This window comes from Pyxicephalus adspersus, chromosome 11 (genome assembly GCF_032062135.1).
Source record: "Pyxicephalus adspersus chromosome 11, UCB_Pads_2.0, whole genome shotgun sequence".
NCBI classification, from domain to species: domain Eukaryota; kingdom Metazoa; phylum Chordata; class Amphibia; order Anura; family Pyxicephalidae; genus Pyxicephalus; species Pyxicephalus adspersus.
In genome coordinates, this window is record NC_092868.1 from 5,339,155 (window position 1) to 5,365,461 (window position 26,307).

The following is a 26,307-nucleotide window of genomic DNA, read 5'->3' on the forward strand; positions in this document are numbered from 1 at the left end:
CATTCTAACTTTCCTTGCCAAAGTAACACTGAAACGTCCACTCAAACCACAGTATGGCATATACATCATACTATACATCTTTGAATTTTCAGTACCTACAAGAAAAGAATGAGAACAATTTTGTGCAATCAAAATAAAACAATTTTAGGTGCAAATTGGTACTTGAACACAGATAAGCAGATGAATTTTGGGAACAATTTTGCAAAAATTCCATGAAGATGGCCCTCATAGTTACAAATGCATCCAGGAACTGCAAAGCACAATCAGCAGCATGTACAGACACCCCAGCAGCCAATAATTGTTCTGCCCTCTCTCTTTGAGTTAACTTACAGAACAAGCTAAAGCTTTGCAAACTTTAACCATATAGTCATGTCTGAGCAAAAAATATGTTGTTTTATGTTAGTTTGACAGCCAGTGCCACCAGGTCCCATCCTTTTATCCTAGCATACCAGACAGTGCCAGTTTCACCAATTCCCACCCTTCTATTGTAGTAAACCAGCCCATGCCATCAGGTCCCATCCTTCTATCCTAGTATGACAGGCAGTGCCACTGGGTCCCATGCTTCTATCTTATTTTGACAGCTAGTGCCACCAGGTCCTCCCTTCTCTCTAAATATGATAGGCACTTCCACCAGGTCCCATCCTTCTATCCCAGTTTACCAGCCAGGACCACCAGGTCCCACTTTTCTATCTTAGCATGACAGCCAGTGCCACCAGATCCCATTCTTCTATGCTAGTTTATCAGGCAGGGCCACCAGGTCCCTCCCTTCTCTCTAAGTATGATAGGCAGTTCCACTAAGTCCCACACTTCTTTCATAGTATGCTAGTCAGTACCACCAGGTCTCGATCTTCTACCATAGTATAACTGCCAGTACCACCAGGCCCACCATTCTATCATGGTATGGCAGCCAGTACCACCAGGTCCCATCCTTCTAATATAGTAAGAGAGTTAGTGTCACTAGTTCCACTTTTATATCCTAGTTTACCAGCCAGGACCACCAGGTCCCTCCCTTCTATCTTAGTATGACAGCCAGGACCACCAGGCCAAATGCTCCTATCCTAGATTACCAGCCAGGGCTACCAGGTCCCATCCTTCTATCCCTGACGGACTCTGTAATTGCTTACTGGTATATATCTCTCAGGCCACTTGTGAATGTAATGTTTACTTTTGGCCAAACCCTTGGTCATGTAGTTTAAACAGGAATCATCGTTTTTTATGACACGCATGACAAGTTTCCATTGAGGACCGTTTCTTTGCCCAAATCTCTCACCATCCTTACCTAATTACCCAAGTACACACCAACCCCCTACAAGCAATAATTTTTCCTAATATCAGACAGCACGCTGGTTGTACCTATACACCATTTTGGTGCCTTGATATAAAACCAGTAGTCATTTACCTTAAACTGGTTCTCTAAATACCATACCTCTGTTAACCATCTCACTGCAGCAGGACGTACGTAGGACATTGCAAGCTTTATGTTTGAATTTTCCACATCATCTTGCGTTTTTGCACCTTTTACTGAAATAGATTCAACCGAAAAAATAAAACTGTATATTAGAAGTATAATTATATATTATTTTTAATATTTAATAAATTTATTAATGAACTTAAAATAAAAAAATACAAAAATCTGTTAAAAAAGTGCATAAAAATACTGAAACCTGTAATATATATATAATATATAAAAATTTCATTGTATTTGATTCAATACATTTTTTTTTTGTATTGAGTCTAATACAAAATTATTTAAATTCCCGCCGCGACTCCCACATGAACTAACGCATGCACCAACGTCACCAGGAAACCCTGGAGAACGTCTCTGCAGTTCCGGGAGAAGATCGGAGAAGGAGAATATCACCTGAGGACCTGGACGGATGAGCAGGACAGCAGAGGATGCCAAAGGAACAAGGTAAGTGAGGTTTTTTATTGGTTTTAGAGTGTGACTTGGGATTAGTTGGGATGTTTGCAGTTTGCAATCAATATTTTGCCTCTCCTGGCTCCTAAAATGTTCACAAAATTACTAACATTTCTGTTAATATTCCATCCCAGATTTTATTTCCAGTCATCCTTGGGTCACTGTGATTTTCATTTTGTCATGCGTGGAGAGACAGCTACGGCCAGGTTGCGGTCCTTGGGCACACCAAGGTGGGAAGGCACGGTACCAAATCACCAGACAGATGGATAGTCGAGGAAAGCGGGGGTCGAGGCAGGCAGCAAGCAAGAGAGGTCAGGTCACACGCCAGGGGCCAATAGCCAGGGATCCCAGAGATAGACAGCAATGACACAGGGGCCACTGCGGGCACAGGGAACACTGGAGACACTGGAACAGCAGGAGGCACAGGAGAAGCAGGGATAACCACAGGCAGACAAGAACACAGGAACAGCACAGGGAAGTTGGCTGGGCACCAACCAACTAGACAACAAGGGGTTAACGGAGGAGATGGACAGAGAAAACACTTAATTAAGCCACAGGTGAACAGGAGCTAGTTCACAGAACTGGGGGCTTGAGACACGTGTCACGAACACTGAGTGCAGTCTGTGAGCTAACTAAATAGCCAGGGCTGATCAAAAAGCTATTTCTCGATTGGCCAGCGGGGTGGACGAAGTTGATAAAGCTTGGAAACAGAGGCACTCCCAGTGACAGAACTGCAAGCATGCGCAGGATAGAGATGCCTGTGTTTTAGTGAGGAACAGGTAAGTGTGACACATTTTAATACAAGCAGATCTTGACTTATGAAAGGGGCTGAAAGGGCGCTGTATATGAATTGCAGAAAACAGGAATCAGTAGTACTGAATAGATACTGAACCTTCATGAGTACAAGAACTGAACTCCAGTGCATGAAAAATACGGGCCAAGGACATTTAGGCTGGACTGTGCTGGACATCCTCCAGCCAAAAAATGAAGCAAGCTCTATCTGACTTGCTGTAGCTCCAGGGAAGAAGAAGTCGGGGATAAATTAAGTATAGTTGTAATTTTCTCCTTTACATTATTATATTTTTATCACCTATACATGTTTTGAGGAGATCGGGCCAACATAAGTGGACCTTCCATTTTTTAGGAAAGTATATATATGGGGGGTCTTTAAAAAATATTTGTACTTTACAATTTTCTTTGGAATTGGTAAGGGTGGGATTAGTAGTAATTGGTCCTGTCTGGCAAGCTGGCTGACCTTGTGGTTTAGTAAAAAAATTGTCACATTATTATTAATATTAATATTATTATTAATATTAATAAACAGGATTTCTATAGCATCAACATATTGAGCAGTGCTGTACAAATTAAATAGGGGGTGCACACAGGAAGAGAGGACCCTGCCCCGAAGAGCTTACAATCTAGTAGGTATGATGAAGATGGCTGCTAAACTTATAAAATTGCCAAAGAGGAAGAGCATTTTGTCATACGCTTTTTCTGTTGTTGCTAATGGTAAAAAATTTGTTAGGATGCTGGGAAAAATGCACCACAAAGGAAGGTAACTATGTAGAAAAAAAAAGAAAAGTCATGTAATTTGTTAAAAATGTGCAGAAACTTTTTGAAGAAGCCTCAAATAGCCCAAATTTTTTTTTCCTACTTCCTGTCTTCCTTAGCAGGGCTCCATTAGAAGAAATTTCTCTTACTTTGTAATAAAAATGAACTTTGTAATGAAAATTTGCAAAAAATGGTCCCTCTGGGCATGTCAATCATCTTGCTATCTGGCATTATTCACTGCTTCCTCCTGTTGACCTCCATGTTCCTGCTGCAAACAGTAATAATGTAGCTTGAGGAACCAGTGAGATCAACACACCTGGAAGTGCTATTATCCTGCAATGATGAAGCGGCATTCAGTCATGTGGAAAGCAGGAGAAGGCGGTATCTTCCGTTCCTTTACAGGCATGAGCATTCCTTATGCAGTTCGTTAATGTGATTGGGTCCCCTTAATATGTACAGGGAAGAACTAACAATGTCTTACTTTCTCATAATGTATATTGCAAATCTGAAGGAGAGAGTATTTTCACATCTATACCTTTTACACATTTATTAATAAATAACAACACAAATAACAAATACAGAAAAAAATCATAATGTATATTATAAATCTAAAGGAGATAGAATATTCACCTCTGTACCTTTTACATGTTTTTATTAATAAATAACAATACAATAAACAAATATTGCACAAAAAAGTAATGCTATTAAAAGTGTTAACTTAATAAAGACACAAATTTTTAAAAGGTGGGGACATGTCCCAAGTAGACAAAAACAACAAGTGTTTTATATATACACTTTCCCGAGAATACCTTAACTTTGATTTATGGAAAAATTGACATGTAAACGTTTTCTCTAGGGACACAAGTCCCTTTGACACTCCCAGCAAATTTGCTTGCAAAATTTGGGTTTATCCTCTTTGCAATTAGTTTGGCAGATGGCTTTAAAAGTGGTTTTAAAAAAAAAATAACCTGCTGATTTAAAAAAAAATTTTTTTCTTCCCTAATCTAAAATAAATATTTTAGCAACAGAGCAAAACCAGTCAATGACACAGAGGCGCCATAATGGATTCCAAGAGTTCCACTAGTGCAGATGTATTTGTAGTTAACGGTCAATATGTTGGTGGTGAAAAGCTGGCTATCGAGATTACAGATACTTTTTGTAGCACAACCATGCAACGTCATTGCTGCTGCTTCATACCCTGCACGGAAAATACAACAATTTTATTACAATTTGGCATCGATAAAATGTACAAAGGTACTATTATGGATTTTGCATGAGAAATACATTTTTATGGCACTTCCCCATTTGTTTTATTGGGCCATATCTTCTAAATGGTATCTTGAGTACAGATACATAAAAACTCCCCCAGAACCCATATGGATCAGACAATGGAACCCTTCTGAAAGGCTATCCAAAGACGTAACAGGTGTTTTACTTCCTCTGCACACAGAATGTACATTTGCAATAAAATGATATCACAACTGGGATGAGGATTGGGTTTGCCATTACTAAAGGAATTCCTAGGATTGGCAACGTTTAAGGGTTCATAAACTTTTGGCTGGAACATTTTTAAGTTGGTTAGCAGAACTAAGGTACAACCAGTAATGCAGTGCACAGCCTTCTCATTGGTAAACAGAGTCCTAAGAGAGAATAACGTGAAAGAATGGACAACCCAGCCCCCTTGTAAAAAGACGGGCCCACAGTATCCATTCTGCATGGAGCTCCTAGGAAAAGAGGGATGAGAGAGACATGCTATTTTTTGGGACAATGGTTCATGTCTCCCTTGGCCATGCCATAGATTCTTCGACTTTTTTGGCAAAAGGTTGCTTACTAGCCAGAATTTATTCATGTGAGAATTTAATAATGTGAGTCCCCTACCCTAGAGACTTTAATATTGTTTCCAGCAAGTTTGTAAACTTTCAACTTTTAGGATTTGCTGATCCTTCCTCTAAACATATATTGCCATTGCATTTAATGCACCTTTATACCATTTTTGACCAGTTGAATAAGGTCACCCTAACATAGTGTATTTTACAACCAAGATTCCTCCAGAAGTTGCTAGGGGTTGCTTGATCAATGAGTAGTTGGTGATTCTCAGGTTAATTTAGGTGACACCAATGATGTTTTTGGCTATCTGTAAGGGTGACATTCTTCCCAATGTCCACCAATGTAACATGCAACTTTCTTACTGACCACCACACTAATGTACTGTGAGCTGTGGATATAGTAATTATGGAAGGGGTTCCCTGAAGGCTTGAAGGTTATTTCAAGGGATCCCCAATGTAAGGTTTACAAATGCTGTTCTATAATATAGTCCAAGGCCACTTTTTGTGAAGATGTCAACTAATCCACCATGTTTTTGTCATTTAGAAGGAAATTGGAGATACCCATGCAAAAACGGGGAGGACCTGAAGACTCCATCTAGATACTAAGCTTGGACCATGTTTCTGTAGGGCTGCCCATTTTTTACCCCTTCCATGGGAGTAAAATGGGGCATCGATGTAGAGAAACATTGCTCTAACAGATACCCCAAAAGATCATTGGTGTCAGTGGTAACTGACATGAGAGATACACATTTCTCCTTGAAGAAGAACCCCTACTAAGTGCTGGGGGAACACTAGTACCACCGAACTCTGGATGAAAAACACTGATCTAGATAAATGGGCATTAAAGTGTCCCTGTCACTGAGATAAAACAGTCTAAAGAAAACCTTTTACTTGTCTAGAATAACTATGCAACATATAAAATATATTTACTTGTATACTGAGGTTGGATTTACCTGTAGCTGTTGTAGCGAGGCGTAAGCATGTTGTTTCATTGCCTGAGCAGAGCATTTTGTTATCGGAGGTACACTGATCACTGTTGATTGATAGACACTGCCCACATGTTAGTCCATTTTGTTCTGTATTGTTGTATTGTGGTACTAGAAAATAGAAATGATATATACCGTAGATTAGTAGATTTTTATTTGGCAGGAGAACAGGAAATATGAAAAGAGAAGATGAGAAGAGTGGGAAGGAGGAAATAAAAGGAAGGAAGAGGGGAGAAGGGAGGGAAGAGGAGAATGGTGAGGAGGAAAGACAGAAGAAGAGAGCAAAATAAAAAAATGGAGAAATTGGAAAAAGAAATAGGATGATAGGTAATTCATGTTTGGAGGGGTGACAAAGAGAAATGGAAGAGGGAGGTGAAAGAACTGGGAAAGGAAAAGGGAAAGGATGGGAAGGGGAGAGTACATAAGAGGAAAGGAGAAAATAGAAGAGTAAGACAAGAGGAATAGATTGGAGGGGGATGAAGAGAGGGAAGGAGGAGTTGAGAGGAAGGAAGAGGAGAGAAGAGGAGGGAAGATGAGAATGGTGAAGAATAATGGAGAGATGAATAGAGTAAAGGCAGGAAACTGAGAAAATGGAAAGAGAGATGGAATCATAGGCAAATATTTAGGAATAGTGGAGGGAAGAGAAAGCGTTTGGAGGGGGAAAGGGGAAAGGAAGAGTGAGGTGTGTGGGAAGGGGAAAGTACATAGGAGGAGAGTGAAGAGAAAAGAGGGGAGAAGGATAAGACAAGAGGAATGGATAGGAGGGGGAAGAAGAGAGGGGAGGAGGAGATGAGAGGAAGGAAGAGGAGAGGAGGGGTGGGAATAGGAGAATGGTGAAGAGAAATGGATATGGACATAAGAACAGAGCAAGAGGCAGAAAACAGAGAAAAGGAAAGAAAGATAGGATGATATGCAATGAATTGAGAAAAGAGGAGGCAAGAGAGTATTTTTATAGGGGGGGAAAAAGGAGGGAGGGGAAAGAGTGGCAACTGGGAAAGGGTGAGAAGGGCAAGTAAGGAAAGAGAAAGGGTAGGAAAGGGAGAGTGGAAGAGAGGAGGGGAGAAAGGAGAGGGAAGAAGAGAGGGGAGATAAAAAGGAGGACAAGAGAAGAGAGAGGGGGGCAGATGATAGGAAAATGAAGATGAGGAATGAATAGAAGAAGAGAACAATGGGAGAGAATTGACAGAAGAATTCAAATAAGGTGAAAAGAGAGAGAGGAGTGGGTAAGAGTGGCACATGGAGAGGGGGTTGGGGGAAGAAAAGGTGGGAGACGGAGAGGGAGGAGTGGAATATTTTTGGACTGTATAGACCTGGTCAGTATACTTACATATTGGTGTATCAGGGGTACATTTATCATTAGCTAAGCAGCAGGATGTTGCAACTCTTAGGGAACCTCCTGGGAAAGTGCTGCTACCAGTTATGTTACATTTTGTTTTTGGAGAACAAGATCTGAAGAAATTTGCGGATGTTGTTTCATCTGTGTAAAAAAAAAAATCGTAAAGTTGTAGGTGAAAATTGTAGATTCATTTTACATTAAATCTAGATTGTCTGATATTCTGCAAGTGTAGGGTGGCTAAAAACTGATTTGGTTATATAATAATAAACTTTTAATATAAGACAAAATCTCTTTGCTTTACAGTAACAATATGAAGAAGGATCATGAGTATTATTCTTCTGATAGCAATAAAACAAAATTGACTTTTCTATCTTTGAGGCAACATGAGTGATAAGGCAGTTTGGGGCTTTCTTATTAAAAAGCCCTCCATGGTTTAAAAACAAAGTAACATAAGAGAACATTTGGCTTTGTTCAGTCTGACGTTTCAAATGTGATTCTGTTGTTTTTATAAAGCATTAAGGCACATTAAATTGACAAGCAATGGCTGGGTGATTTTCCAATAGTTGGAATATATATGATTCATTATCATCATTAGCCCATACTATGTCACACTATTTATATACCTTTTTTATTATATATATATATATATATATATATATATATAGATATAGATATATTTGACCAACAAATATTTCAGTTTCGTATGAAAAAATAAACAAAATATAGTTACATACACAGGTTATCAGAAGACAAGTCTATCGAGTTTTTCGAGTCCTACTCCACTTCACTTCCTTTGATAATTTGATATTCCCTAGTTTAAACTCTCCAAACATTAATACCAGTTACATTCTGTTTTTTTTTTTGTATGCAAAAGCAAACTTGAAATTTTACATTTGGAAGACAGAACAGCAAACATCTAAAACCAGATTTCCTTTCTTTAATTCTTTGACTTACTTTTAATGATTTCGATGTACGTAGAGGAGCATTGATCATCATCATTTGGACAGGTAACACTGTTTCCCGTACATTCTGGAGATGAGGGGTGTGAACATTTTGTGCATAATAGAGCGCCATCTATAATAAAGTGAAATCACAGCAGGTATTCCATTAGAGTTTTCTGATGGTTCATCTTGGTTAGCAAAATAAGCAAAGCTTCCAAAGCTGAAAACAACTCTAAAATCAAGAGTTTGCACAAATTTTACATATGTATCATTGGCCTATTAATTTTAGCAAAAATGATAGATTGGCTATCTGTAAGGCTGACATTCTTTCCCCTGGCCAGCTATGTACGAGGCAATTCTTCCCATTGACCTCCATGCTATGTACTGTGAGCTGTGGATAAAGTAATTATAGAAGGGGTTCCCTGAGGACCTGAAAGTTATTTTAAGTGTTCCCCCATGTTAAAAAGGATGATAAACTCTGCTCTATACCTTTCGTCTTATCTACTTACCAAGGAAAATTATTGAGGAGCTTGGCCGACGGGAAGAAGGGGAGGGCAATGATATGCCTGGGACTGGGGGGTAGAGGATGGACTTCTGGTGTAAAACCGGTCACAACATTATGCCAAACCTAATCTAAAGAATGGAAGTTGATACATCTAATTTATGGAATAGAAAACCACTGCACTAAGCATTGAAAATACTTTGGTGGTTCTGGTTGTAATTTTTAGGTTGGTGACAATGTCTCTTTGAAGGTGAACATAAGGTAAAAAAAAGTTAAATAAAAACTTGAAATTTATAGTAATGTTTATTGCAAGCAAATGTACGTATAGCACACCCAACTGGCCCAAAGTCATGGTTAGCTTTTAGTCAAGATCCATAAAATCAGGGGTGTCAAACCAGAGGGCCAAAATTAAAAACTTAGACAAAGTCGGTGGCCAACCTTGAAAAAGTTTGAAAAAATTGAGGAAATTTTTCTTTCTCATTAAATATAAAACCTTTTCATATGGAAACAAAGAGGTTTTGCTTCACATTCAATCTGGAACAAGCCTAAAATAGAGAAAGAGGCATGACTTTTTTTTTTTAAATTTTATTTAAGAAAAAATCATATGCCTCTTTCTCTATTTGTAGCCTTCTGAGTTAAATTTCAATGGTAACCTTTTTGCACAGGCTAACAATAATAATATCCATGCCTTGGAGTAGTAAGGGGGGAGGAGGGTGCTGGAAATGCCAGACGCTGCAAATAAGGGGCTGGAACTCTCTCTTCATTGAAATAGCCCCGCTACTTAAATTCCCGGCATTACTTGCGTCTATAAAACAGTCCAATGCGGGGCCACACATAGGCAGATATCCTATCCTATCCCTTTTTGGGGGCCAAAAAAAAGACATTGGGGGCCAGATTTGGCTCTCGGGGCCAGACTTTTACACCCCTGCCTTAAAGTCTAAGGGGAGTAAACACAGAATACAAATCCTGACCTTAGAATCAGATTGCTGCCGAATACACTCACATCTGGGGGGGGGGGGGGGGGGGCATTTATTAGGTCGAGGGAAGCTTCAGTTTTTATGACTGTTATACAATGATAATACAATAAAAGACCCCAAGAAAGAGATATAGCCCCTAAACTAGTTTATAGCTCAAACATCAAGACAATACAAGTAACTAATAAAAACATAATATTTGCATTACAAGTGAAGATTGCAACCAAAAATTTAAAAAAGTCAAATAAAAAAACTTACCAGATAGTACGAGCGATGATAGAACAAATAAAGTTACTAAAAGCATCCTGGTCTGGAGGATCTCACCATTTGAAGTTATTGAATATTGCCATCTACTTTTCGTTCAAGGTGTGGTGGGGAGCAGTGACATTGCGTAAAAGCTGACTTAGAATAAATTCCAGTTGTGGGTGCAGTTATTACAGCCTGGGTCTCAGCTTTGTTAGCAGTTTGACTTACTGATGGGTGTAAAAGTCAGAAAATCCTCACCATTCAGCTATGTGGATCTACAACTATTTCAGGTTTATTTTCATAGTTTAATATGTCTTAAATGGAAATCTATGAACACTTGTCCATGCTTTGATTTTCAGATCTTTTTTTAAAGGGAGTAAAAAAGAAAAGAAAAAACAGAATTAAGCTCCCCCTGGTGGCCACATAGGGAAATACATGCCTAGAACACTTACCCCAATCTAGGCGACATGGAGGGTTAATGGTCCCAGGTTTGGGGGTCAGCAGGGAAATCTTCATGCCATTTGTATGTTCTCTTTTTGCTTATGTGGGTTTGGTTCCTACCAAAAAAATGACTAAGTTGAAAATATTAGAATGTGAGACCTACTGACGAATTGATTGATGTATTGAGTGTAATTAATTAAAGCAATTCAAGACTGGAGAAGATAGACTATCATGGAAAAACCTGGGTGATCTGGCAAACCTGGATTGGATTTAAAAAAAAAAATGTAGTATTTAGCAGATTCCAGGTTTGCTGGATGACCCAGAATCACTCATGATAGTCTAGTTTTGGAGAGCTTTAGTTTATCAGACCCTATATACAATACACATACAATAAACCAATGTTACTCAAATTTTCAAGGCAAGAAGTTGGGGCAACTGTTTGGTTTTGGAAATTACTTTGTCAAGCAAGAACGAAGCGCACTTTACCTGTATCTATCTACATGCCACTGGCAGTAAAAGGGTTAAACCCTTGTTAAATAACCTGTAAGCATGTGCAAAACATTTTCACAAAAATTAAGGTAATTTTCACTATCTTGCATATTGAATTTTGTAGATTGTTCATGTGTAATGTAAAGCTTGCTGAAAATTGTTGGGGGTTACGGGAGATCCTCAGAACTTGGCCCAAGAGAAATATTTAAAAATAAGTTTTTGTATTATTTATAAAAATAATGATTTCTGATTTTATTCTGGATGTATTCTATATATTTTACTCTTTTTATGTTCAGGATATTTGTACTAAACTAGAAAAATTGGTGATCATTTGTATAGATATGGAATCTTACTCCATATTATTTTGACCTTTTTTTATGAGATGCTGTGTGTCTCATAGCCATCACAAATTCAAATGTAAACGTACAACTATACCTAGTTTATAAAGATGGCTCCTAGCCAGTCAATATGAAATATACATGCCAAGCAGTCACTGCCATCATGTTTGTTAAAAGTGAACTTGCATTGGTGTTGATTTTAAAGGGTGGTTGGCAAGCGTCCCAAACCACCCCCATTCATCCTCTATGGGCGAGACACAGCTTGAAGCCTCCGGTTGCAGTTACTTGCAGTGCACCTCAGGAAATCCACAAACACCTAAAATGCAAAGTACCGGTACACTATCAATGTGCAATAAAAAAATGTGGTCTTCCCTATTCAATGACCTAAATTCAGAAGAAACTGTTCTTAATGTTTTACATAACATGATAGGATTTCTATGAAACAGCCAATAGCTATTAAGGCTCGGAGTACGTGCAGCACTTACTTATTAAATTACATCTGAACTGTGCAGACAGTGAAGGATCCAAAATAAAAACCATGCAAACCAACATTTAAACACAATTTTTTAATAGGTATTGATATTCACATATCTTACAAAATTTACCCATGTTTTATCATATGTTATAAATACAGTAGATTCTATTACTGAAAGAAAAATACATAAATGGGCAACAGAGCTGACCTTTAAATTGATTCGAAGGACCACCCACCCAAAAATGGGAATCCATTAGTAAGTGGATGCTTGGGCATTACATCACTTAGTATTTATTGATTTTGCTGTAGGACTTCACAGATGAGAAATCTCTGTACTTGAATTCCAGCTTCACCACCAGTCACAGTTGGTACAAAAGGACTATTCAGGCTTTTCACGTATTTAAAGTGTAGAATGGACAAATATGATGCATTTTTTAATGCATTTCAAAGTTCTCTTTGTACTAAATTTATTACAAGTTGACCCCGTGGGTAGGTTCACACAGTAGAAACAAATAATGCCTCGCCTTTATTACAGGTAATAAATACTTTACACAATATACTTGACCATCAGAAATATAAATAAAATGATTGCAGATCATAAATGTTTTATAATAGAGATTTCACTAAAAGAATTAAAAGTAGGGTTTGTGCAGTGACAAGACTGTATGTGCTGATACTCCCACTCGTGCAGATATAATTGTATGTAGATGTGAAGTCACTCGAACTGAAGGACTTGCTCCCGAAACTACATATGTTCTCAGTGGCACATCCTCTAATAGCCATGTTTACTGGCTGCGTCCCTGCACAAAACAAATCATAGTTCCATTAATTATAAAAATAAAGAGGGTGCAGATAAAAAAATGGTAAGTATTGCATTTGGCGGGTAGCAAAGATGCATTGGATGTAGGAGAGACCCGTTGGCTGCAGGAGATATCTTCAGGACACCTAATATCTGTAGGATACAGTCACCAGCTGCACAAGACTCCCATTGGCTCTATGAGACTCCCATCAGCTGCAGGAAACTCCCATTGGCTGTAAAAGCACTAATGGTTGCAGGTGACTCCCTTCAACTGCACACGACTCCCATTGGCTGTATGAGACCCTCACTAGCTGTATGAGACCCCATCCACGGCATAAAACTGTAGAAAACTCAATCTGGCTGTAAAAGACCCTCCTGGGCTGTAGGAGACACATGACTCTACCAGCTGTATAAAACTACTCTTGGCTGTGGAAGATCCTCACTGGCTGCAGAAGACACAAACCAGCTGCAGCAGAAACCCACAAGCTGTAGTAAATGTTCACCACTTCTAGGAGACTTCCATAGGCTGCAGGAGACGTGCACCAGCTGCAGGAGACTCCTGTCAGCTGCACAAACTCCCATTCGCTGTATGAGACGCCCATCAGCTGTAAAGACTTCCACTGGTTGCATGGGATTTCTTTTAGCTACATAAGACTCTCATTGGGTATTTGAGACCCTCACCAGCTGTAGGAGACTTCACCAGCTGTAGGAAACTCCAATTGGCTGTAAAAGACACCCACTGGGTGCAGGAGACTCCATTTAGCTACACAAAACTCCCACTGATTGTATAAGACCCCCACTAGCTGCTGGAGACTCTGACAGTTGTAGAAAACTACCTTTGGCTGTAGAAGACCTCCACTGACTGCAGGAGACATCCACCAACTGTAGCAGAAACCCACAAGCTGTAGGAAATGTTTAACACTTGTAGGAGACTTCCATAGGTTGCAGGAGATGCTAACCAACTGCAGGAGCCTACTATCAGCTGCACAAGACTCCCATTGGCAGTATGAGACCCCCATTAGCTGTAGGAACTTTCCATTGGCTGTAAAAGCAGCCAATGATTGAAGGAGACTCCCTATAGCTGCACATAATTGCCATTGGCTGTATGAGACCCTCATCAGCTGTATGAGACCCCCACTGGCTGCTGGAGACTCTAGCAGTTGTAGAAAACTACCTTTGGCTGTAGAAGACCCCCACTGGCTTCATGAGAAACACACCAGGTGTAGCAGAAACCCACAAACTGTAGGAGATATTCATGACCTGTAGGAGACTTCCATAGGCTGCGGAGATACACACACTGGCTGTAGGAGACCCCCATCAGCTGTAGAAAACCCATTGTCTGTAGAGACCCTCATTGGCTGCATGGGATTTCCTTTAGCTACACAAGACTCTCATTGGGTACATGAGACCCTCACCAGCTGTAGGAGACTCCCGTTAGCTGTAAAAGACACTCACTGGCTACAGGAGACTCCCTGTAGCTACACAAAACTCCCACTGGCTGTATAAGACCCCCACTAGCCGAGGAGACTCTACCAGTTGTAGAAAACTCAATCTGGCTGTAGAAGACCCCCCTGGGCTGTAGGAGACACATGTTTTAGGAGAAATTCACTGCCTATAGGAGACTTCCACGAGATGTAGGAGACACCCAACACTCGTAGAAGACTCCCATTGGCTGTAGGAGACACCATCCAGCTGCAGGAAACTCCCATCAGCTGTACAAGACTCCCAATGACTTTATAATACCCCAACCAGCTTCAGGAGTCTCAATCTGTCGGAAACTCTAATTGGCTGCAGAAAACACCTACTGGTTGCAGGATACACTAACTGCCTCCCTGAGACTTACTCCAGCTGTAAGATACTGTTGACTAGTGTGCCTACAGCATGCTAAAGAGCTAGATTGCTTGTCTTAAAGAGAGTGCAGGGGTCAGGATCACTAGCAGACCAACACATCCAACGCATGGAGCTCCAATTCGAAGTGCTCACAGCCTCTAGGCAGCAGTATTGGCGATTTTAAGGATTTTTTTTTTTATTGTTATATTACCTGTTATTTTTGTGGTTTGGAGAAGACATTTTGTCTCAGATCCAGTACAACTAATGGTGTCAGATGTGTAGCACCAGTCAGAGTTGACTGTAAGGCAGGAACGACAAGTTTTTCCATTTGTGCTGTTATCTGTATTGCCTGACACTGTAAAAGAAAAAAAAAGGTAGTTCATATGGATGATTGTATTTTATACACTGTCATTGTTCTCTGTGTCTATTCTAGTTTATTGTTCAGACTGTGGGAGACTTTGATAGGTGGAGCTGAGAACACCTGACTTGTAGGATTACTGTAAGAAAGGGGTAACCAACCACAGTGCTTCAAAAACATGGCCCACCAGACATTTTTAGAATTTATTCGAGTGCAGTAGTAAATTTAGTTTGTGTGATCACAAAATCACTCTGTTAATATAAAATTCATTGACTGTATGTGGCCCTAGACTGGAGTACACTATATGTGTAACTGGAAAAAACAGGAAAACTACATTGACTCAAGTATAAACCTTGGACACAAAGTGCAGCCATCACTGCTAAATGTCATAACACTAATCATCAACAGAATTACATAATCATCAATTAGAAATAAATTAATATATGGCTTTGTATTTTAAAGCATTTATTTTAAAAGCAAAAACATAAAAGGCACAGAGGCTCTGTATGTTTAGATTCTTTTCCCCCCTTTTTACAGGTTAAAGTATTTTTTACTTTTCAGTTGATTATGATGGATCACTGGCTAAGTCATCTTTGTGCATTATTGTTGACGCTGTGTCCTCAAGTAAAGTATTGAATAATCACATGATGTCCCTGACACCAAGTTTGTTACCTACTTGACATAAGGGCACAGCACCATCTACTGGTAACCTGAGGATTTTTTTGCTAATACCATTTCAAGTAATAAAAACAAATTCTGTTTCATATATATATGTTTACTAATATAATTTTGTAATTTTAGTCACTATTTATCAAATAGTGGCTTCTGGCAGCTGACCACACACCTGACTATTGTTTTACCCCTATTTTTCTAAATATGCACTTTTCATTTTTATTCTTTGAATACTGTTAAATGTTACTTACAGGTTGGTGTCCCTGGGTCACAACCATCACGGTTACAGCAAGTCATGCCAATCTGTACCGTACCACTGGGAATTGTCATACTTCCAGATATGTTACACTGATCCAGGGGTGAGCACAGTCGGGTCACTGTGAGAGTGCTGGTTCCATCTGAGAAAAATATATGAATGAGTGTTTACATCCCAGGGAGCTTAGAACAATGCAATTGGCAACAGTCAGCAAAGCATACAGAATGCTATCAGTTGATAAGGTTTTTATTAGGTATTTTTTGTAGTCATTAAACATAAATACGTAATAATACTATATATATATATATATATATATATATATATATATATATATCATATGGCATTTCCTATCTAAAATATATTATTAATTTATATTTATTGATATTAAATTTTAATATGTATATCAATTCAGAAAATAATAACATACTTATCGTCATGTTTGTGTGCTTGGTTCCACAGACATAATTTGTAGGACACACGACACTTACTCCAGAGCAATTTTTTTGATCAGAAGAAGACATGCACAATTGACAGGAAATAGAATGCCCTTGTACAAAAAAAAAACATAAATAAAAAATAAACTAAACAGTAAAACAAAATAATGACAATAAAATTAAAATAATAACAACAACATAATAATAATAATAATAATAACATGCCTATATACTGAAACTTTTTTCCCAAAAGATCAAAAAGATCAATGTAGAATAATATAATTTTAACTAAAAATAAATATAGAATAATATCAAAATAAATATGTTCATTTGTGTTTTTGTCTGCTTGTAGACTAGTCTATAGTAACATTGTGAACTACCTTGTTTCCTTGCTATGATAAATACCAAAGCAATATTGGCAATAGGAAAGGTATATATAAAAAAATAAATATAACCTAAAGATAAAAATAATAGTAATTGTGATATAATACTGCATATATGAATAAAATACACACAAAATATAACATACTGATCCTGATTTAATAAAGCTCTCCAAGACTGGAGAAGATAGGCTACCATTAGTGGAACCTGGGTGATCCAGCAAACCTGGGATAGATTTCTTAAAAATCATTTGTTCTCAGTTGGCAAATGCTTTAAACCCTGGAACAGATCTATTTCAGGTTGTCTGGATCACCAAGGTTTTCCTTTAATTGTCAATTTAATAATTCAGGCCCACTGGATGTACTATGTGTTGCCCCCCCAGCCATGTGTTCTGTGCTGCCCCCTACTGTACAATGTGTTCGGGTGCATTGCAGGAACAAGCACCACTATTGTTTCTAACTACCACCTGTAAATATTCATAGATCCTTCAACAGTAGCTTGAGAGCCAAAAGACAAAACCGATTCATTTCTTCCTGAATATCAAATCCCACCCAGCCAAAAACACACGTACCTGTAGCTGTAAGTGCAGCCAACACAAAAAGGATTCCAAAAAGGGTCATGTTACAAGCCACCATTTAGGAATTGTAGATCTGTGTAAAATGTATGTTCTGTCTGAAATTTTTATGGCTTCCTTTATCAAATGTCCAATGTTAAAGATAAACTGGGTGACAGTGACGGCAAAAAGGAAGGGCGAAAAAAATGCAGCAACGCAAAATTTTACTTTAGGGAAGGGCAACCTATGCAAACACCTATAGTATAACCTCAGACGTCACCTAGAAAAAAAATCATTTAGGATCCCTGTAGGGTGATTCACATTCTAAAAGGAAACACTCAAAAAAAAATCGTGATGGAATGTGCACACCTTGAACACACCTCTCCAAAATATCACTTTCTATTAATTCAGATGTCTTGTTTTATATCACAGCTGTCATGTGACAGCTTGAAACTTGGCTAAATCATAACTCAATGTCATAATCTTACAGTAAACATATGTAATGGCCTGGAGCAGTGAACGAAGAATACTTTTATGTCATCAAAGACCTCATTACTATATCAAGTTTTGAAGTTTTGCTTTACACCTATTTATGCTTTGATAACTTTTAAACCCCTTTGCATACCAAAAAATGATACATAAAAATAATACATATAAATAATACAAATTATATAGAAATTTTCAAAATAATATTTAGTAAACAATAAATACAAAATATTTAAAACAAATAATAATTATACAATTGTAAAAAATGTAAAAATATAAAATTATAAAATCAAATTATATAATATACATATATATATATATATATATATATATATATATATACTATATACTATATATATATATATCTTAGTCATTGATTAAAGATAACCAGTATGTTTTTGAGGCATTTTTTAAAAAAAACTTTTAGTTTTTCTCCACATTTTTTTTCCTATTTATCCCAAATAAAGAGTCATCGAGACGTGTACATTTTAATACTGCTATGTGTAATTTAAATGTCAGTAAACACATATGTGTTGTAATTTATACTGAATAATAGGCATTTTCTACTCCTTTGCCAACCTGCCTGGAAAACAATCATTATTATTTCTACGAAGATGGCAAAATTAAAATTAATTTGTTAATAAAAAAAAATAATAATAAATAAAAAGTAAAATAAAATAAATAAATAAATAATAAAAAGGTTATTGTGTGTGTGTGTGTGTGTTTTTTATCTTGATGTGTTTGGTCATTATTTGTATACAGTTTTTCATGAAAGAATGGTATCAGGGTAGATGGGATGTACATATGATGGCTGACTATTGTTGGAGCATCCGGCGGGATTGTCCTAACACTGAACACTCCAAGAAAAGCTATATGGGTACATTTTTATCTTAACTGCTTACCTGATTCATTTTCAAATGTTTTACTGTAAAAGAAGTCATAGAGTAACAATAAATCCTTTGTATGAACAAAAGCATCTTATAAACAGTACATGCAAGTTATTTCATTTTTTTTTCATTGTATGTAAAATTTGTATGTTTTTTGACAAAAAATGGAGGGTACCATGTATTGTAAAAACTGGAGGTGATAGCAAAAAACTGGGGGCAATTCTGGATTCACCACCAAAAAAATTAGTAAAAGAACAAGTGTAAGATCTAACTCAACAAAAAATGCGTTCCCCGGTGTTATCAAAAGATCAGAGCAAATCCTTAAAGTTAATGATATCTCCTCTCCCGCATATGAAAAGCCTGCTAAATCACTTCTGAATTATTGGATGATGACTTTATAAACATCCCCATTAGGCTATGTTCACACCTAAGTTTTCCAGTCCTCTGTAGCCGTTTTTTTCTGCCCTTTTGCTACAGACATTGCCGAATAGAACAAAAACACGCAGCTTTTGCAGGCTATAAAAAGCTAAAAGAAATTGCCTATACATGCCCCCTCAGGTATTTGCAACCGCAAGCATGTTTTGCTTGAAAAGCGAACCTGAATGTCTGCATAGCTGACCTGTGGATCCTGACACTTGATGGTGGAGATCAAATGCAATTTAATAATTCATGATATTATTGCCTGCATTCTTTATCTATAATATTTAATCTGTTTACCATAATAAAGTTATGGCTCTTGTATGGTACCCTACGCGTTTCACCCAAAGTTTCATCAGCAAACACACCTCTGTATACAATGAAAAAATCTTTATATTAAATATGATGATTATTGATTTATTATTTTAATGTTTATCCTAAACAAGGAATGCTACTAGTTGATGTCTAATATTGTTATACCAGTAAAGGCCCTTTTTTCATGGTTAGTCTTATTATGATCTGTGTTGTAGACTGATGTTTTGGTGAAATGCAGTACAGTACACTAATAGATGAACAATTTTTTAAATTATTACTCAAAGCCAAATGCAAGGAAGAATTATGAATATGGTTTTTAAAACATAAACTTTTATTGATTATAATAAAAACAATCTGTAAGTCGTTCAAATGGCATTTCTTTTCAATTTATTTTTCTTTAAGACAGAAGCTGTAGTAGTAGTAATAGGTTGAAGATGAGAGACATGAGACTTTTTTTTTATCCCCATCAATGATGTCAAAACTTCAGATCAATAATTTGAGGAAGAAAAGGCAAATCACAGCTGGGAGGTAAATGCCTTTTTGGAGACCCATACTTCCACTAGTGCAGATAAACTTAACCTCTGTAGATAGTCCATCAATGCTGGAGGACTGGCTGCCAAAGTCACAAAAGCTCTTCGTGGAGCAACCACGAATAGCCGTTGAAAGTGAAACGCTTCCTGAAAAAAGAATTAGGAGAGAAGGATATCAAAAACCTTTAGAAATTAACTATACAATTTAAATGAAATGGATATGATAAAAAGACTTCTTAGTCATTTTGGTGATTTCTGTATAGATTTTCATTCGGACCTGCTATCTAATTGTCAACCAGAAAGTCGGTCACCTTTTTTAATGAGATATCATTGGTCATATTGTCAAGTGGAGCTAATACTGGAAAGTGTGTGGAAGTCTCTGGTCCAGCACTAGTACTCACCAGTAGGGATGAGTGAGCGTAATTTTTAAATTCGATCTTGCGGCGAATCGGGACGTTCTCATGTACCGAACATGTAAGCGAGAACGGCCATCGAGATCAAATTTTTTGTGACCTGCAAGAGCAATCAGGGAAGTGGAGCTGATTGCTCTTGTAGCCCTGTAGTATGTGTTCTTAGATAGAGATTCTCTATCCAAGAACACAGAGTCCCAGGGCTGTGCTCATCATGAATAATCATGACTCACACTAGGAGGAGTACCGTGACTGCAATGCAGCTGTGAGAACCTTCCTCTGCATGATCTCCGGGCACTAGAAGTTAAATGAGGGCAATGCATTGCAGCCGCGGTACTCCTCCTGCCTCCCCGGGCACTAAAGGTTAAATGAGGGCAAGTGCACAGGAGGATTCCCACGGATATTCTGATGGGTCAGCTAAATCGGTTCGGCGAAATTTCCCGGACCCATGGAAAGTTCGAGGAAATTTTTGCGAGAATGCCTGTGGCATTCTTCCTGATCCCTACTCACCAGGTGCCAATCTCTCAATCTAAAAAGTAAGCCTCCATTTATTGCATGTTGCACCGTCTCAGCACAAGGTTGCCCCAGGAATATAGTACGCAACGGATGACTTCTAGCGAAGGACTGTCAAAGAACAAAGAGCCCAGAAAGCAGGACAGAGAACAAAAGTAAAGTCATAAAGTATGGGTCAGTTGCCAGGTGTTCGACAGATATGCCTTACAGGAGTCCATAAACAGAGCCAAGAGTTATACACAAGTATCAGGCCACTAGACAAGGTATCCAGGGCTTGAGATGAGCAGCGTCGGGGTCACAAGCAAGAGTCAGCAACAGATAGTCAAACAGGAAATCACACCACCAGCTATTATTAGACAAGCTAAACACTATAACTGGTGCCTGGGAGCTTTAAAGTAGAGAAGCTTTAATGGACCACCAGCCAATGGCAGACCAAGATCAAGCCAGGAACTACGGTGCTCATTGGCTGCAGCACATCATTTAAACACAGTCACAAAGCAGGGGATGTGGAGAGAACATTCACAGCTAAAGGAAACTGGGGATGCTGCAGGCTGCAGAGTAGAGGACAGACAGACTGTAAGTGACGCCGTTGGAAGGATTAGACAGGCTGCGCTAAACTGCGTCTTCAGTCATAAAACAAACATTACACAGATTTTAGAAAATTGTTACCCACATCTGTAACATTTACCTGAAATTTTGGTAGTTTGAAGGAGGCACATGTTCTCATTACCAGTGCATTGAATGGTATCTGAAGTATAACACCAAGTAGAGTCAGCTGAGACACAAGATCGGCATGTCAACCCATTGGATACTGAGCTATCTCCAGGCACTTAGGGGAAGAAAAACAGGACAGCATTATAAATGCTGGAAAATAAACTGGATCTCTAGACTAACATTAAATTCCTGTTGTGTGAGATAAGTAACTGTTAACAATCCCAACAATGAAAATGGTGGAGACCTGTCATGATGAATAAAAACTCAAATAATAAAAAAGCGTTCCAAGGGGCAGTCAGCAATTGCCACCAAGAGGAAGCCCAATCTTCTTAAAGAATCCAAAAGTAATTTCATTTTTAAGACTTTTTTTTATTTAATCTGCTTGAAAATTACCAGCATTATGCAAAATCAAAAAAAGAGTAACTTACAGGATGGTAAACTTGGGGTGCAGTTGTCAGTGTTGCAACATGACACAGCTGACTTTATTCTTGCTCCATTTGTGCTGAGACTTCCACTTAAGGTACATTGGTTTTCTGGAAAACATGTCCTGGTATATTGATTATTGGAAACAGTACCTACAAGTAAAAAAAAACTATATTATTTTTCCAAGGTAGTTGGTTTCAATGTTGGTCACATTTGTTACAGTAACAATTTGGTGCTTCAAGTGAAATTTTCATTTTGAAAAAAACAAAAAATACAGCACTTAACTTATTCTTTGATCCCTTTACACTCTGATTCCAGTAGGGCCCATGCCATCCTGGGTTCCCTCTTCCTTCCGGCATTTGCGGCCAACTGGAGCCCCCACCTTTTTTTTTACATTTTGGGAAAGCCCCAGGCATGTGCAAAAGGAGCCGCCTGAGGTCCCCTCCCTGGGATATTATACATATGTATGTCTGTTTCCTTGAGTGAACTTACTTTTACATTTTTTATGGAAACCCAACAGAAAAAAGAAATAAATCTCTCCACATTTTGGATAATTTCTATCTTGTGTTCTGTAGTTACTGGAATGTTTTCCTTTTTCCTCATCTCTTGGTTGGGTAACAACTCTAAAAAGTTTTATTAAAATTGTCATTAAAACCAAGGACTCAAAGGAAGTGAAGGGATACAGACAGCAATACAAAAATGATCAAGGTGATCCTACAATACATTACAATTGAAGGGGCTAAGTTAAGGGTTTTGTGGGCAAGACGTTTTGTTAAGGTTGAAGTTATCAGTAAGGGTCTCCATTTAAGGGATTTCTAATTGGAAAACCATTTTGAAAGGCAACATTTTTCATGAGTTCTTAAAAACTCCACATAAGCCAACACTCTTAATTGTTACACAAAAGACACCCCCGACCCCAGATACCAACAAGCTAAAAAGAATACCCTTGACCCTAGACACCAACTTGTAGCTGCCTCCTTACTTCACCTACAACTAACTATTTGGCTTTACCAAGGCAAAAAAACTCTCCCTAAATTTAACAAATAGGCTCCTACACCTCCCTTTGAGATTACTACTCCTCGGAAAAATAGTGCTTGAATTTACGAAACTAACCAGTTACCCTCACATGAGTCTAATCATTGAGTTCTGATACCCAACTCCCTACATCCCCTGAGGAAGCAAATGCTGCAAAATGCGTAGGATTTTTTAGGACTTATCATACCTAGGTATCAAATTGAACTCATATGTTGACAAGTCCTCATATGTTTATCAAGTCCTTATCTTAATATTTTAAATATTTTATAATCTGGCCTTCGATAATACAGTTCCTTCAGTTTCCCGGCATGAATTTCGGATCACAATTTCAATACAGGGACTGCAGTACTCTGTTGGGCCACTAATGTTTTGATGGCGCTGAGGAAGACGACCTGTGTGTGGAGATAAGTATAAAAAAAAATTCCAGAATTTTCAAAAATCCGGCGCACCTCAGGTCCAGAGGTTGACAAATTTTTTATTGCCAACCTGTAATTATATTGTGAAAAAAGCTCTCTATAGTTTTAGGAGAAATAATAAAACTGTAAAAACTCTCTAAGGAAACAAATTGCATATTTTTACCCATAATACTCTTCCCCTAGAATAACCTGGAATAATAAAGGGTTATTTGTATTACCTGTTCTACATGAGAACTACGAGTAGAACTTACCTGCGTTGCTTGCTGTGTACTGAGCACCACATTGATAGCCAGAAGCACAAGTGACACTGGGACCGGTACATGAGGTTGATGTGACAGATGAGCACTGGATGCAAGAAAGTGAGTAACCTATGCAGGAAGAAAATATGGCTAGAATTATCATGAGCCCTGTAACTATAACCCTGCAGCCACTAAAAAGACTTACCAGGGTCCATTCTTTAGGCATGATACTATTTGCTGTGTTAGGGAGCCCATTAGGACCTGACTGCACTAAACTCATATAAAAATGTGAACATTTCTGGAAGGACTTGTGCTGTACTGTCCTGCAATGCATGCAAACTGAGAAGGTGCATTGGAAAGGCAGATCATTATACAAATATGTGGTGTGAATTGCAGTAACACACTTGTAAATGAGTTACAAGCTTGTGAATGAGATGTCAGGAAATATAGATAGGCAAAAGTTAAAAAGTTTTTTTCATACTTTAAAAGTAAAATATAGCCTGGAAAAACTTTTCTTTTACAGAAAAATGCACTTGTTTTTTTTTACTTATTTAGAGGTTTTTGAATTCATTTAGCTTTAAAAAACACATTTACTAAAAAAAATCAAGGTTTGGTGAATGTCAGATTGCCTGCCAGATAAACACACCCCATAGTTTTTGTTCTTTTACAGAACTAGCAAGAAATCTCAAAATAGCACTTTTATGTATTTGGAAATATAACATGACTTTAAAACACACACACACTAAAATTTGTATTGCTTAAGCAACTACTGAGTCTTCTACAGCATATTCACTCTTCATTTTCAGATTTGTCAATATAAGACAGTGGATAGCACGTCACACAATGGGACTGATTTATTAAAACTCCCCAAGACCGGAGAAGATAGATTATCATGGAAGAACCTGGATGATCCAGAAAACTTCTTCAAAATCCTTCACTTATTTTTGGTTAGTTCATTACTCCTGGACTATATCCATTTCAAGTTAGCTAGAACACCCAGGTTCTCCCATGATAGTTTATTTTCCCCAGTCTTAATTAATCAGCTCCATATCATAATGTGGTAAGTAAACCAAGTAATTGATTACTCATACATTATTGTAACGAACATTTAGTAAAAAAAAAAAAGTTTTAATTACAATAACTAACTGAATCTATTGCAGTGAAAGAGGACTTGTAGGTTGAAAAATAACAACACTAATTAAGATATTTATTTTTTCCTTAGCTTTTTTTTTATTATTGTTTATTTTAATCTAACTTTTTTTATTATTGTTTTATTATTATTTTTTTGTTTGCCATGCTCTGTATATAATTAAATAAGACAAATTTAAATGTATTTAAAATATTAACATTTGTTAAATTAAAGTAAAAATACATAATTGTTTTACAAGAATTTTCTTTTTCAGAAAACTGACACTATGGCCCTGATTTATTAAAGTTCACTAAGGCTGGAGAGAATACACTTTGATCAGTGAAGCTGGGTGATCCAGCAAACCTGGAATGGATCTGATCCAGGATTCAAAACATTTGCTGGTAAATAGCAAATTATTTTAGGAAATCCATTCCAGTTTTTTTAGGTCACCCAGCTTCACCAAAGAAAGTGTATTCTCTCCAGCCTTGGTGAGCTTTAGTAAATCAGGGCCTATATCTCAAAAACATAAAATTAAATAATTAGGAATATAATAAAATATCCTTTCTAGAAAATAATATTCATTTCCTAGCCTTCCACCCCAAAAAGAAAAAACATATATTTCATTCCAATATTATATATTAGCTGTATAGGGTGTGTGGTATAGCCAAATAAATTATAAAAACATATTTACAAATAAATAAAACAGCTCATGGTGGAAATGCCCTAGTCTACAAAAGATGTGTGGAAATGGCTAACTCCCTCTACTCTTTTAAGTACTTACCAGATGTTACCAAAGTTAAAAAGAGTCCCAGAATCTCAAATAGAAATGCCATGATGATGGGTCACAGTCTGATGTGCGTGTTAGGTGGACACAATTTTATACTTTTTTTTTTGCCTTGAGGGAAAGTTAAAAATATAAAACCAGTTTGTGAAGCACATTGCATTTTAGGGGAGTGTACGATTTTTGTGTCCTATAAATAAGATACAGGTGTGACATGAAATATGAAGGTTTCTGATTGACGGGATGTAATAATTTTCCCCTTGCTGTTAAGCTTCCTTGAGCTTTCTATAATTTCAAAAATGAAAAAGAGAAGAGAATCATTTCTTCATCTGCAATATGCACATTATCATGCATTTCCAAACACTTTCAGTGGATGGATGCCTGGACTTCCCACAAAAGTAATGGGCCTGAGTTATTAAAATTCTGGATTGGAATGGATCTGGACCAGAATTAAATTCATTTGTAATGGTAAAGGATTTTCAAGAAATCCATTCCAGGTTTGCTGAATCAGCCAGGTTTATCCATCATAGTCTAAGTTCTCCAATTTAGGAGAGCTTTAATAAATCATGCCCGATGAGTCAGTCAACAGTTTGAGAATTTAAACCTGCTTAGGACAAACCTATATATCATTATACACCTTATTACATAAGATTAACAAACAAATGGACATTAGTGTCTGGAGAATACTTATAATCTGCATGGGTAT

The 26,307-nt window shown here is 37.6% G+C and overlaps 1 protein-coding gene across 1 annotated transcript; it reads right to left on the reverse strand.

Moving 5' to 3' along the window:
- Nucleotides 1-4,459: 4,459 nt before the first annotated feature.
- Nucleotides 4,460-25,653, reverse strand: LOC140341208 (uncharacterized). Its single transcript, XM_072426771.1, has 10 exons — nt 25,602-25,653; nt 23,704-23,820; nt 22,007-22,153; nt 21,553-21,693; nt 19,904-20,088; nt 10,293-10,353; nt 8,572-8,691; nt 7,609-7,758; nt 6,249-6,392; nt 4,460-4,667 (listed from the first exon to the last, which is right to left on the reverse strand). The coding sequence occupies exons 1-10, from the start codon at nt 25,651-25,653 to the stop codon at nt 4,474-4,476; spliced, it is 1,311 nt and encodes a 436-aa protein (XP_072282872.1). The 3' UTR covers nt 4,460-4,473.
- Between the last annotated feature and the right edge of the window lie 654 nt (nt 25,654-26,307).